This window comes from Centroberyx affinis, unplaced genomic scaffold (assembly GCF_046629955.1).
Source record: "Centroberyx affinis isolate AG114_WGS23_722 - 3 ecotype Tasmania unplaced genomic scaffold, CSIRO-AGI_Caff_v1 ptg002232l_1, whole genome shotgun sequence".
Taxonomy (NCBI): domain Eukaryota; kingdom Metazoa; phylum Chordata; class Actinopteri; order Beryciformes; family Berycidae; genus Centroberyx; species Centroberyx affinis.
Genome location: NW_027280530.1, coordinates 237,724 through 252,836, shown reverse-complemented (window position 1 = coordinate 252,836; position 15,113 = coordinate 237,724). Strand labels below are relative to the sequence as shown.

The 15,113-nt window shown below is 41.0% G+C and overlaps 1 protein-coding gene across 1 annotated transcript in view; it reads right to left on the bottom strand.

Moving 5' to 3' along the window:
• Positions 1–15,113, bottom strand: part of cspg4ba (chondroitin sulfate proteoglycan 4ba) — a 31,117-nt gene that overhangs the window by 11,243 nt on the left and 4,761 nt on the right. The window contains exons 3-7 of the mRNA XM_071532680.1: positions 10,023–13,592; positions 8,754–9,227; positions 8,302–8,478; positions 2,171–2,369; positions 895–1,026 (exon numbers count right to left, since the gene is read on the bottom strand). Of these exons, the coding sequence (XP_071388781.1) occupies positions 895–1,026; positions 2,171–2,369; positions 8,302–8,478; positions 8,754–9,227; positions 10,023–13,592 (4,552 nt within the window). The remainder of the gene's footprint in view (positions 1–894; positions 1,027–2,170; positions 2,370–8,301; positions 8,479–8,753; positions 9,228–10,022; positions 13,593–15,113) is intronic.

The following is a 15,113-nucleotide window of genomic DNA, read 5'->3' as shown; positions in this document are numbered from 1 at the left end:
GGTTAGGGACATCCAAGCAAAGGGTTAATGCGCCTTCCCCTTAAATAATATTTTTTATTAAGGATCTAATGGTCGTTCTTAACGGATGTTTGCGCAAAATACTATGTTAATACGTGTAGACTATGTAAGATGTATCATGTTAGTTGCTGTTAGTTGTTGTTATCTAGATTGCGCTGGATCAGTGTATACTAAAGCCATATGGTTTGTTTGTCTGCCTCAATCTTGCCATCTTGGCGAAGCTAATTAGCCAGCCAATACAGTTTTGTCATTTTTTCATTTGCAAATTAAAATAGAAAACTGTACAGTCATGTACCTGAACATGTTAAAAGACATACATGTGTGTTCAATTTGGCCGCTGATCACAGACATATTTACAAGTTGAGATCAAGCAGCTGAGAACCATGCAAAAAATAACAAAAAACGGATGGAGGGTTGAACTATAGAAAGACAGGCTGTTTGTGCTTTTTTGTTTGAAGAATATTCAAACAAAAAGTGTTTGATACCAACTCTAAAATATGAACTAATGATTACATCACTGATCACGAGAATGGGACGGACGTGAGGTCACAGTGACCTTGACCTTTGACCTTTGACCACCAAAATCTAATCAGTTCATCCTTGAGTCCAAGTGGACGTTTCTGCCAAATTTGAAGAAATTCCCTCAAGACGGACGGATGGACGGACGGACGGACAACCCGAAAACATAACGCCTCCGGCCACGGCTGTCGTCAGCGCGGAGGCATAAAAAGCTGATGCGGCCACAGATAAGATCTGTAGTTTGAAATCTGGTTTGGACTGTACTTATGTCTGAATAAAACCAGCAACCAATGAAAATAAAAATACTATATTAGGTCATATTAACGACATGCTTGCACTCAGAAGGGGGGATTTTACCTGGAAACACCTTGAGGGGGCGGTTTTTCTCCAAACTCAGAACTAACGCTGTGGCGGTGATGCTGAAGATCTGCCTGGGAGTAAAGTTCACACCATCATTGACTTGGAAGTTGAATCCTCCAGACATGGCACCTAAGACAAAAAGACAATGAAATTATACGCTAAAACTTTCAAGAGGACACCAGATTGAAGAACTGCAACTTATTTTTGTGACCGCAGGATTTCTCTTGGCACCTGACAGGGGCAAAGCAATGAGCGGTGGCTGCTTTCTGCAAAACACACATGAAGAGGTTTCAGATCAGCATTCCTGAAGCTGGCCTCAAGAAAAACCACAGCAATATTTGCTTCAAAGTCAAAATGCCTCAACTTTCCAGCAACCGTCTATATGTATGTGTGTAAAAGAGAGAGAGAGAGAGAGAGAGAAGAGAGAGAGAGAGAGAGAGAGAGAGAGAGAGAGAGAGAGAGAGAGAGAGAGAGAGAGAGAGAGAGAGAGAGAGAGAGATTCTTTACACTATCAGGGGAGTTCCTGGCAAACAGTTATTACAACCTTTACCGGTGGAACATGTACAGGCAAAAGAAAAGCAGATAAACATCAGAACAGTAAGCAGAAACTTATCAGGGTCTGACGCCATCACGTTTGCAGACCTTCTCCCACATCTTAGATCAGAGTTTCCAGGCTATTAATATATTATAACCCCCAACCTGACATTCATTCCAGTCTACCTTGTATCAGTGTTGCATGTAATTTAATAGCTAATGTACAATGTTGCACGTTGTTCCTGTTGCTGAATATGTCTTCACTGTAATTCCAACACAGACATACAAAATCAAACCCTTTGGAAAACTCAACAGCATCTTCTAGTGGACGCAAAAGGAACAGCAACAACAGGTCATGACAAATCGAGACACAACACAGAAAAAGAAACAAAATACACTTGGCTGGGGTCAACAAATTTGCCCCAAGTCCAAAGCTTGAGGGAGAATAACATGAAACGGATCACAGAGCATTGTCTTGGACCAACTACACTGTATTACTAAAATGTCACATCATATTACAGTCTTGTACACTTTAATATTCTTCTCCATAGGAACAGATTTACCTTTCAGTTCCCTTTTCCAGTGTTTCTATATGTATATTGTTATTATCTGAACCTATCATTACAAACACAGACAAATACTTGGTACATGTACTTGGAAAAAAGTTTGTCTCCTCTCCTGTTCTTTCCGGTGCTAGAAAGTGTTTATACTGTACTGTGTGACAAGAAGCAGACTTTACCGCTGTGAACAAACAGCAGCTGTCCCTGCTCTATGTGGGCCTGGGTGAAGTTGAGCACCGCCCTCATGGGGGCGCTCTTCAGGGCCAGGTGTCCGTTGCTGGGCGGGGTCACCATGAAGTAGAGCTCCTCTGGGGGAGTGTCCGAGTCCTGCGCCCGCAGATCCTCAGGCCTGATCTCCGTCACAGAGGCCACCCACACCTGCACACAAGACGGACAGCGACACAATGTGTAATCCACACTTCAACACACACATCCAGAACATGAGGATAGGGATGTTTTGTTTGACAGAGCTCATGATGTAAGGACTAACAGTATTTGACAGCTACATGTGAGTTAAACATTTATTTTGAAACTGTGAATGGGCTGTTTGTGTACACTGGAATGAAATACTATCAAATTTTGTGCTACAATAGGATAAAAAACCTGCCAAAGTGAGGCTTATTTTCCATCTATGAATGTCACTCTTGAATATATCCCCATAATTAAGGTGTTCCAGAGGAAAAACACTGATTAGGGTTTTGAGCGTTGCTAATTCTGCTGTCTAATCAGCCCCTGTGGGTTTAGAAGACACAATACAATATCTGTCGGTAAAACAAGATGATGTTGTCTTATTTACTATGAATTTACTCTTTCCGCAGATGAGGCATTATTTTCTGTTGTTTTTGCAGATATTAGATAGTTGAAAAGGAAGAAAGACACATACAAGACCAGCAGAAATAACAGCAGCTGTCATGGTGTCCTTGTCGTTCTACAGAATAAGGCCCATGCCATGTACTCATGTTGTCGTGGGTCTGAATCCAGCTCAAAAGCTATTTCACATGTCGTCTCCCCTCTCTCTCCTGTCACTTCCAACTGTATACTATCAAATGAAGCAGAAATGCCACAAAAATAATCTCTGACTAAGGCCCCTAAAAACAGTAAGACAATAACAACCTATGGAAAGATGCCTCTGGGTGCATCACTGAAGTCACACTCAACAACATAATCAAAATCAAGGACATGCTGTACATCACACAGCTAAATATAGCTGCACAAATTGTAAACACAGGAATAATTGGGATATAGTGCAGAGCAATGCTGAGACACAGTTCAGGCTCTCTTCCATGTATTTTCAAATGCCTCCAGTGAGCATGACTGCCCAGCTCAGGAACAGAGGAACTCATTGAAACACAAAACCACTGAACCATAAAGCCACTGAAGACAAAAGATGAGCTCCTACACTCAGCTGTATAATGTGGCTGCTGCTGTCCCTGACACAGGTCATGATTCCCCAAAAAATACTGTAAGCCCTGCAGCCAAACTGGCCTTTCCCTTACAACTCCCCCCACTGTAATGCAAATCACGAGAATATGGCCTCTAAAATTTGGTGGGAATTGAATTATTGTTGGTAAAATCCATGCCAATAAGATAGTGAATTACCTGAATAATGGTAAGTATTTCAGAGGGAGATATTTGATTGTATATTCCTTGATTGGAAAAGGACATTTTTGTATTTTTTCTACTGTACACCACAGTGTACATAATACTGCGATTTTTGTTCAAGTTCACAATTTATATTTTATGTCATTCATTCCAACGGCAGCCTCAATAGACCAGAATGCAATGCAGCCACAAGACATGTTGCATTTTGAGTAAGGGGCCGAGCTGCGACCATAGACACGCCCCATAGTTCACAAACTAGTTCGCTGTGGCTATATTTACTTGCCCATACACCCACCTTTGACTGAAAGTAACAACTTCACGGTTGAGAGTAATTCGGGGAAACAAAGAAAATCACTAACCAGTAAAAGCAGGTGAGGAATGAGGAAAAGTGGCCACACCAAAAAAGTACAACACTTACTGGAATGTACTACACATCGCAAATTGATGATATATCAGTGTTGCCTGTGCCTTTAAAAATGCAATAAATAACACTGAAGGGAAAATGGCCTTGCACCTGAAATGAGGAAATGACAGGCTGAGCTGTAATAAGCAGTGAGCTGGCCTGTGGTTTGGCTGTTAGTGCCGTGACTACACTGCTCTTTTCCCTTACTGGAACAGTAGCATGGGGTACTTTTTTCAATTAGCACCTGTGAAGCCCACATACACTTCCCACATGGGACACCAGACACTTTTACGCTTGTGGGTGTGTGTTTGTGTGTGTTTGTGTGTGTGTGTGTGTGTGTGTGTGTGTATCTACAGCAGAGTGCATCTCAGAGTTAGTGTACCCCCATGTGTGAACACTGTTAGTCACCAATTTCAAAGAAAAGACACATGAGATCAATTTTCACAAACAGGCCCTTGGGCTGTAGTTCAGTCCTCAGAACACGGTGGGATGCCTGCTGCTCATCAGGCTGCAGCTTTGCTTAGGCGCTGGAGATGAGAGTCAGGTCATGAGAGTATAAACAAAAAAAAACACTCTTTACTGACACATCTCCACTCTTTTGGTGTTTGTTTTGTTGCTTTGAGCTGAGATGTTTTTATAACCCTGGGGGGTTTTATTTCACCTGCACAAATTAATCATTTCTTTTTCTTCTTTCTGTGTTGATCATTGTATTTTATCATATGTTTTTGCTGTACCAATAAAAATGAAAAGAGGCACTTATGAATCTGATTTCAGGAGACATTGCTCACAGTGCTGTGTGGCGTGTCGAAGTGATCATGTGTCATTCTAGTCCCCTTTTAAAGCCCTAAGAGAGCGACTGTGATGATTTCTCTCTCAGAAAAACGCCGCGTTCTGTTGACATCTCAACAGAATCAACTATCTGTCAGTCCTGTCACTACTAGAAAAATATCAAGACATCAGTAATCGTCACTGTTTTCCTGGTCAAAGACTTTCAAAGATTTTAGCTCTGATTAAGATCCCTCATGAAATATCAGTAATTGAAGAGTTTTGTTTCAAAATGAGGTATTCTCCATTTGGTAGCTTTAACAACTAATCATACAAAATGATTTAAAATGAATGATGGTAGTTTTTAAAAAATAGTACATAACTTAAGCTGTTGGGTGGCATACTAATCTTGCATGCAAACAATACTTTTACAAACTGGATTCTCTGACTTTGGAGACACTGAATGATGAAATAATGTGAAATAATTTTTTGCCAAAATGAATATTTAGCACTTTGGAACCAACATCTTCAATTACAGATTTCTGTGGTGTGAGATGGCAGCGTTGAAATAATTTTTAGTTTTTCACTTTATTCACCAGCATTTCAAGCATTTATCAGATACAGAGACGATCCCTGCTGCACGCATGAAAAGAAACAAAAATCAGTTTCATGGTCATGTCACAGTCAAGTTCCCTTTAAATCTTTACTTAAACACTGAAAGTTGTCTCTGATATCCTCCTCTTTTGGTTTAACTTCTGTTTCCCTGGTGGACTGTAAGTCTCCCACATGGGACACCAGACACTTTTACGCTTGTGGGTGGGTGTGTGTTTGTTTGTGTGTGTGTGTGTGTGTGTGTGTGTGTGTGTGTGTGTGTGTGTCTGCAGCAGAGCGCATCTCAGAGTTAGTGTACCCCTATGTGTGAACACTTGCCACACCTGTGAGTGTGTGTGCCACTTCACAAGATGTCACAGCAGGATCAGTGTGATAAACAACACTGTTAGTCACCAATTTCAAAGAAAAGACACATGAGATCAATTTTCATAAACAGGCCCTTGGACTGTAGTTCAGTCCTCAGAACACGATGGGATGCCTGCTGCTCATCAGGTTGCAGCTTTGCTTAGGCGCTGGAGATGAGAGTCAGGTCATGAGAGTATAAACAAAAAAAAACACTCTTTACTGACACATCTCCACTCTTTTGGTGTTTGTTTTGTTGCCTTGAGCTGAGATGTTTTTATAACCCTGGGGGGTTTTATTTCACCTGCACAAATTAATCATTTCTTTTTCTTCTTTCTGTGTTGATCATTGTATTTTATCATATGTTTTTGCTGTACCAATAAAAATGAAAAGAGGCACTTATGAATCTGATTTCAGGAGACATTGCTCACAGTGCTGTGTGGCGTGTCGAAGTGATCATGTGTCATTCTAGTCCCCTTTTAAAGCCCTGCGAGAGCGAATGTGATGATTTCTCTCTCAGAAAAACGCCGCGTTCTGTTGACATCTCAACAGAATCAACTATCTGTCAGTCCTGTCACTACTAGAAAAATATCAAGACATCAGTAATCGTCACTGTTTTCATGGTCAAAGACTTTCAAAGATTTTAGCTCTGATTAAGATCCCTCATGGAATATCAGTAATTGAAGAGTTTTGTTTCAAAATGAGGTATTCCCCATTTGGTAGCTTTAACAACTAATCATACAAAATGATTTAAAATGAATGATGGTAGTTTTTAAAAAATAGTACATAACTTAAGCTGTTGGGTGGCATACTAATCTTGCATGCAAACAATACTTTTACAAACTGGATTCTCTGACTTTGGAGACACTGAATGATGAAATAATGTGAAATAATTTTTTGCCAAAATGAATATTTAGCACTTTGGAACCAACATCTTCAATTACAGATTTCTGTGGTGTGAGATAGCAGCGTTGAAATAATTTTTAGTTTTTCACTTTTCAGCATTTACCAGCATTTCAAGCATTTATCAGATACAGAGACGATCCCTGCTGCATGCATGAAAAGAAACAAAAATCTGTTTCATGGTCATGTCACAGTCAGTTCCCTTTAAATCTTTACTTAACAAACACTGAAAGTTGTCTCTGATATCCTCCTCTTTTGGTTTAACTTCTATTTCCCTGGTGGACTGTAAGCCTCTCCATCTCTATTTTTACTAATATATGCAAGTGTCATATTTGTTTTCATGTTTTATCAATGAAAACACAATCACAAAAAAGTTGTCAGTGGCCAGCTCTTTTCAAAATTAAGTTTCCAATAAATCATGCAGAAGAATACATAAATTCCAACTGTGACAAGAGCCGTTACAGTAAATCTCTCCAAATCTCCAAAAATAAATGTTTGAGCCTGAAGATGAAGTGTAGAGGCAGAGAGCCACCTTGTGGACACTGTGGACCCAGTTCCCTTTCAAAATACTGACACCTAAATCAAAGCCAATATCTAACCTATGATCACTGATGTCAACATCACATTCAACTGAACCCACAGGCCCCTCTCAAAAATACCTGCAAAAGTTTATAATTTAATCAATATCCAATCACTAGCCTCCTGTTGTTCCACAGTCTAGTGAATTGTAGAAGGCATTCTTGTCTGAGTAAGCAGGATCCTGGAGGAATTTGTGGCGTTTGGGACAAAAAGCTGCACAGACAGCAGAGAGCTGTACTTCAACCTGTCTTAACAGCTGCACTTGTCCCCGCTCCAGCCACAAAGGCCAACAGTGTACAAGTCAGAAACTATTCAGCATTATTCAACACACAGACACATACGACAGCTTATGTCAGATGTTAGGAGAGGCATTTTTTTTTTTTACAAGGTAATGTTTACTGTTAGGAGAAGCACTTTTCACAGTAAAAGTAGTAAAAACAGCATTTCCTCCGTATTTACTGAGGCTTTTTTGGATAAGCAGATAGTGAAGCGAGATGTGAAACAGAAGAAACAGGACTGTGAATCGAGGCCATGGAGTCACAGTGTGTGCTATTTCCAGGCCATACCAGCATGCCACTCAACACCAGGATACCATGGAATGGATTAAATATAAGCGATATATTTGCAGTAATAAGAACTTGTGTCCATGTAATGCCTGGTTGAACAAATGTTGGGGTTATTTTCCATTTGATTTAAAATCACAAGGAGCCTTGGAAATCATTTCCAGTCAACCAAGACTATGTAGAATGGCAACTTCAATTTAATTTAAGCAGTACTGCTTTAAATCGACCTACCACAGTACAGTGATACATTTGCACACTTTGCTTCACAACGTAGCACTGTAACTGCCTATTACTGCTTTATCATTCCCACAAACACATGAACGCCAGTGCACCTCACAATGTATGTCAATGTCTGTTCGGTGCTGCCAGGCCCCCTGGACCCTCCTCCACATAGCAAACATACTTTCCCCCATCCAGCCAACCATGGCAACTTGCAACACTGGCCACATGAAACTTGTCTGACAGTAAGCTATGGTGCCAGAACCGCTAGTAAAAAAAAAAAGGCCCAGGGTTTAAATATAGACCAGCATTGCAAACTCACCCTGAGGACCCTGTTGGCTGTAATAACAGGAGGCTCATCGTTGACAGCTGTAACCTGGATGTACACCGTCCGGGCCGCACTCTGCTTCCTCAGGCCTGTGTCATTGGCCATGACAGTGAAGTTGTCATCTAAGGTTTCGCTGCTGTCATGGACGTAGTAAATGAATTCATGTTCCACCTGGTTATAGGTTATGAAAATGATTAGGGACAACATGACACTGGAACTGTACACTGGAATTATGACATATAGAGAAAAAACACACTATAGTCAATCACATTAAGTATCATGGTTTGTCACATGACACCCATAGGAAAAGATAATACACATTACAGAGTACAGCAAAGCTGTGTAGAATACTGAAAATTAATTGATCTGTATTTTCAAACATTCTGAAACAACAATTATTCTATTGTTCTGTAATATCTTTCAGAGTGTGACTAAGAATGTCTCACCTGCCTCCTGCTGAAAGATGTTATGGGCACCCCTGGGTAGCGAGAGTGCTCAATGTGACCATGCTGTGGAGGCTCAGTCAAACTACACAGGAAATTTATTCCAGAGAAGTGTCGGTTAGTGACCTTTAGCACTTCCTGGGTCAGTGCCTTGGAGGCACCCTCGTTCAGAGTGAAGTTGGAGACCTGCAGCGGGATGAGACGAGGAATGATGTCAACAGACATCCTAATGCCGTTGACGTCGGTGATCCCATTGGTGGCCTCAAGGATAAAGGTGTCGTTGACTTGGCCGGGTTCCGCCTGCATGTACTGGATGTTCCCAGTGTTGATGTCCTCTTGAGAAAATGTCTTGATAGGGGACTGCTTGGTTCCAATGTAACGCTCTTCGGCTTCTACAAAACGGCGGAGAAAGCCATGAGACGGGGCTACCTTGACTGTGAATACAACCTCAGATGGCAGGTTGTCCTCGTGAGTGACCTGCAACAATCAAAAAATATTCAGCTGTTAAATTTGAAATGTTCTGTGTGTCACTAAAGTTTATTCTTCTTTTTGTTCTCAGTGTAACTTGGCATCATGATATAATCATAAACAAAGCACAGGTCAGCATTAGGCTTTTACCTTTTTTGCTACCATAAAAAACAGAACACTAAAAACTAGGGTTAGACCAATATATTGATTGCAGATATATCGGTCTGATATTGGCCTTTTATTAAACATCAGATTATCGACTAGATATTCATCTGCAATATAATGGACACGATGGAGTTTGTTTGATTACATATTTATTGTGTAAGTGATCAATATTATACTAGTCGTCTATAGGAAGCCCTTAATCTGAAATGGTTCTAATGAAACATTTTGATCAGATTCCACACACATGCATGAATATGTTGTTGTTGAATATGCATGTATGTTGCTGTATTATATAACTATTATCTTTATCATCCTAGGTCTCAAAGAAGACCTTTAGTGTCCCATGGTCTAAATGCTGTTTCTGAGGCTTTTCTACCCTGCCAAGAATAAAACTCCGGGAGAAAAACTATACTGTGAAAAAAAATAATGGACCATATGAAAATGGTAAAATTTAAAGACATTGAATATTGGCACCAAATACTGCCTAATGGCAGTATCAATCAAAAAATAATGGCATTGGCCTTCAAATCTGCCTTTGGGAGAACCCTACTAAAACCAGTAACAACTTTATTTAAACATTGACAAATATATGTTCTTTGAACTCACACACACACACTCACACTTCTTTGAAACACTCACCTCAAGTTTAGTTACATCAATCTTAACTGGTTTTCCCTCTTCCACTAGTAGAATGTTGTTATGCAGCACGATGGGTGGTCTCTGGTGGCTTTCCAGGTAAACCTTCACATTGACCTTCACTGCAAGTTTAAGGCCTTTGGCTCTCACTGTTAAATGGAAATAGTCTGCCAAATGTTTGCTGTCATTGTGTCGATAAGAAATGAGCCCACTCTTTAAGTCAGACTGTGTGAACGACTCCACCTTTGTTTCATTGTGATAAAGTCCTCCATACTTGGGAGCCTCGTACACATTGAAGATGACCTCATGGTCATCTCTGATGTCCAGGTTTGACATGACAGTAAAATTACTGGTGGAAAAGGTCACTGATTTGCCCTTCTGAACCAGTAAGCCAGTGTTGTTGCCAACTTTCAAAAAAGGGTCATGAGCACTGATGTCTAAAAGACTTGAGACAAAATGTTTCCCATCTGAGACGAAGAGCACAAACCTGCCAGTGCTCACACCTTTGTGAATGAACAACACTCGCTTTTCATCCAGATCCCTCTGGTGAAACTGGAACAGCCGATGAGAAGTGTCATTTACCAGTACTAAGTCTCCCATTGGGATTCCACGGCGGGTGTAAATCAATTGGCCATCATCGAAGTCAGAGTCTGCATCATGGTAACGCAGATCCTCTGTAGTGAGTAACCTCTGTCCGTCCCTTACTACATGGAAAACTTTATCAATAACACGTACCGGCTTTTGGTCATTGACTAGCTGGATGGATATGTTGAACGTTCCTTCTTTAGACCCAATGTCATCCTCTGCAATGGAAGATTTGAACTCTTGGCTGGTGGAGGCTATGAAAGTGAACTTGTCCTGAATTGTTTCACTGTCATCATGAATGTACATTATCCGTTCCTCTAATATATCCTGATTACTGAATGTAAGGATGTTGTTGTAGCTAGCATTGGAATTTGACTGACTAATGCGGGCTAGTTTTCCATATTTTGGGCTACGTATGACAGTGTAGTACATATCTTTTGTACTTAAAGTCTCTGCGAACAACTCATCTTTTGTGATCAATTTACTTTCTCCCTCCAAAAGCGGCAGTCCATCATTTCTCATGAACACACTGTTGACATCAGCTTTAACAGAGATTTGGAAATCATAGCTTTGTGATTGAGCGTGTTTGGAGAACACTTGAAATCTGAACTTGTCACTTGTATCTTCATAAGGCCTGTCGACTAGCTCATAATGTACTTTGAGATCTGTGACATTTCTTTGGCTAAAAGTTGCGTTCTTCCTCAAGACTGTAGTATCAAGCAGGAGTTTTCCTTTCTTTGGTGTGGTGAGAACCCTAAAATAAAGCTCATCTTCTGGGAGGGCTATACCTTCGGCTGTGGCATAAAGATACTCAGAGTCCAATGCCACTTTTCTAACTTTATCCATATCTACCATTACATTCCTCACCAGGTTGTATCTCACCCACTTCACAGTGATTGGGAAGAGCAATTCAGTGGTTGCCCTTGCTGCCACAGTAACTTTGCACTTAAAGTAATCAGTGGCATTGGATGTCTGAATTTCTTGGAAAGTGCTAACATACCTTAGCCGTTGTTTTTCTAGCAGCCTTTGGGAAAATGAGTCAGTGGGCCTCCATTCACCACTTGAGTGAAGTCTTTGCAGTTCTCCATACTGAGGGGGTTCGATGGCATCATAACGGATGTCTACAACTTGCTTTACAGCATTGGTTTGCACAGCCAATTGATTTGATCCAATCATAGCTGTCTCTCCTTGAATGATCTCAAGGCCTGTGTTATTGGCAATCTTATACTCCAGTGCTACAGCCATGACCCTTAGAACCACAGTGTTACTGACCTTTTCCCCATCACTAACTCTTAGCACTATCCTTGAGTTCCTCACCCCTGTGTGAACATAGTACACATTCAGTTCCTCCAAGTCTGAATAAGAGAATGAGGTCACTGCAGTACCAGGGCTGTTTTCAATTTCCAAATATCCTGCATCTGCATTCAGGTTGCCAAGCACAGAGAAGACAAGGTTGGTGTAGTTGCTGTCAATGTCTGTGGCCTTCAGAACTTGCGTGGTTAGGTGTTTCCTTGAGTTTTCCAACAGGACAAACAGATTCCCTTCAGGTAGACTCAGTTCAGGTGCATCGTTGGTGGGGGTCACAGTAATATTGTAACGGTACAATTTGTTCCCCTTCAAATAATCAGGAACTTGCTTCCTACTACTAGAATGAATTGAAAACATGAAAAAGTCATCTGGATCTTCTGAGCCTCCATGGATATACATGACTCGCCCGTGCCAAAGATCCAACATGCTAAAAGTGTTCTCCTCTTGGTCCTGGTCAACATCAAGCCTTATCTGACCACGCAAAGGTTGCTCCCGAATTCTGAACATAATTTGAGACTGACGAATGCCAAGCTTCTTGAAGTCCAAGAGAACTTTGATGTGTTTGGACTCAAGAGATGCTCGACCACCCTCTGGGACCACAAGGTTTTTGAGGTGCACAAAGTTAGAGCCATACCTTCTGTCCAGGCCCCTTGCAAGAGTAGACATGTGAAGTGCTGGTGTTGGCGTCACTGAATTAAATTGGGATGCTGGAACAGTTGGACTCATGGTGGTAGATGGTTCTGGTTCTTTCTCTGGCTCACAACCAACTGAGATATCCTTGGTAACTACAGCATTGGAGAGACCTGTCTTGACACCATTGACTTTGATATTCTTCAAACATCCCTTCAAAGAGCCTCCACGAACACGCTTTCCAGACACAGAGACCAGCCCCATCTTTCTGACTTCTGATCTGGTGCTGTCATCAATACCACCAACAAAAAGAGAACCTTTAAGCTGAAGTCCCTTTGAACGAGAGCCAATATTGGTTTTCACCATCTCTTCATCAACAGTTAGCTCAAGGCTTTTAGAGTTGAAGTACAACTTGACAGAATGCCATTTCCTGTCATTAACAAATGTGAGGGAGCGAAGTTCTATTTTGGTTCCACCTTTCCCCACTATGGCCACCGGCAAACCTTCCTGAATCTCCACAGCCACAAAGTCTCCTTCTCTGGCAGAGTTGTACAGGACAATTCCTTCTTTGGCTGAAGTGTGCACCACACACTCAAACACCGCTTCCTGATGGCCGTTCCAGGGTGGAAGAGAAATATAGGCCCTGGAGCTGAAGAAGCTAACAGGGTCCTCCTCACTGGCAAAGAACTGGGGACTACAGCCTAGAGACACCTCATGGACACTCTTGAATCCAGTGTATGGCCTCAGCGATGACAGTATATCATGCTCGTTGAAGATCACCTCATCCATACAGCCACGGAAGCCAGTCAGGTCTCTGGGCAGATATAGTCTGTCTAGGCCTCCTGAGCCTCCAACATAGAGACCATCCACTATGTTGAGATCGTGATGGGGTCCGGGCATCTTTAAGCTGGTGTGAGAGTTCTTGTCCACAGTTAGAGTGACACTGTGTTGCTCATGGCGGACCTCCAAAGAGTGCCAGGCCAGGTCGTTGAGCTGGGTGCCTCTCTCTGAGTGTAACAGTCCCTCCCCAGATCCAAGGTCCAGTTTCAACTAAGAGTAGAAGCAAAACAAATTGATTACAAAACATGTAATATTAAAGGAATATAAGGCAAATACACATGCTGAATCAATGTGACCCAAGCAGCAATACAAATTAAGCATAGGTTTATCAGTGTATGGTACAACACATTCAATTTGTGTTGTTTGATTGTTATTGTTTATCAAGCATGTAGCTAAAAGCTGCAAGTGTTTAACTAACCTTCAAATACAATATTGTTAAATAATAAGTATAAAAAAAATACAAAATATGAAACGTAGATTCTTGTACATAAACCACCCATCTTAAATATTTTCACAGTATCAAATGAAAGGATTTTTTATATAACCTATGATGGTTTATATGAATTATATGATTAACTGTAGATCCTGTGACACCTGGAAAGGAAGTACATCATTTAGACTGCACTTATATTCCATGATGTCATCTGTTGTTAAAACCGCCAGCTTTGTCTGTGTTTTCAAGCAGGAAGAGCACTATTATCTCTTAGCCTTCAGCTATATCCTTGGAGCATCATGTCACCATCTCAGACTAATGCTGCATTTAGATGACATGCTTGTCAAGGCTTGCTGCTGAGTCCCAGCTATTCATGCAAGGGTTTCAAGGGAGCAATGCTCATCTCTGACTCACATGGAATGAGACCCCAAGCCTCAGGATAACTTGTGCGAAGAAAAAAAAACCTTTATTTGGTGACCTGTGCCAGTTTAAGGAACAGGGATGAGTAGTTCACTCCTCATGCTCACTGAAGTACGACAATGCAACATAGTCGTCAGTGCGATTCATTCCCAGCAGCACAAGTCTAACACGAATAGAAGCTTAGTCACAAGAATTTCTTGAGTTTGATGCAGAGCGCAAAAAAGCTATAATGCATATCTCAGGACTTCCTGAAATGTTTCTTCTGAATATGTCCGTGCATTACAAAGCTTTTGTACATCTGTCCATTTTGTATGCCGATTTAGACTGGCAGAGCTGCTTACAGGATGCTTTGGAAGCAGTCTTGAAGGGACAAATGTATTTCACTCTTAAATCCTGCCAGCAAAGCTTGTTTCTTGTGCCAAAAATAGTGTATCCTGTTTGGAACACAAATCCAGCCTAAACTTCTTAGGTGAGTCCAAAGTGAATAAATTTTTTTGTGGTATTAAATCATGACTAAATCTCCATAAATAAGATAAACAAATAGGTCCTACCTGTTTTTTCCCATTACATGTAGAGTCAGAAGCATAAATATTGCAATGGAGAAAGTAAGCTTTTTTTGCTGTTGATATACAGTATCTACAGTGTAATATGGATTAACAATAAAAATGACGGAGTCAATGGAATACACGGCACTCCTACCACTGCAATCACTAATCAGAGTGACAGATGACAAAGCTGGCTATGCAGCAACACATTATTTGCTACAGAAAAAGCTGGCCGCAATAAGGCATAGTGTTAAATCCATTTAAACATAACAAAAGGACTGCACAAAGTAGACAATCTTACAATTTGGAGTGATTTTCATAACAACAGCAGGC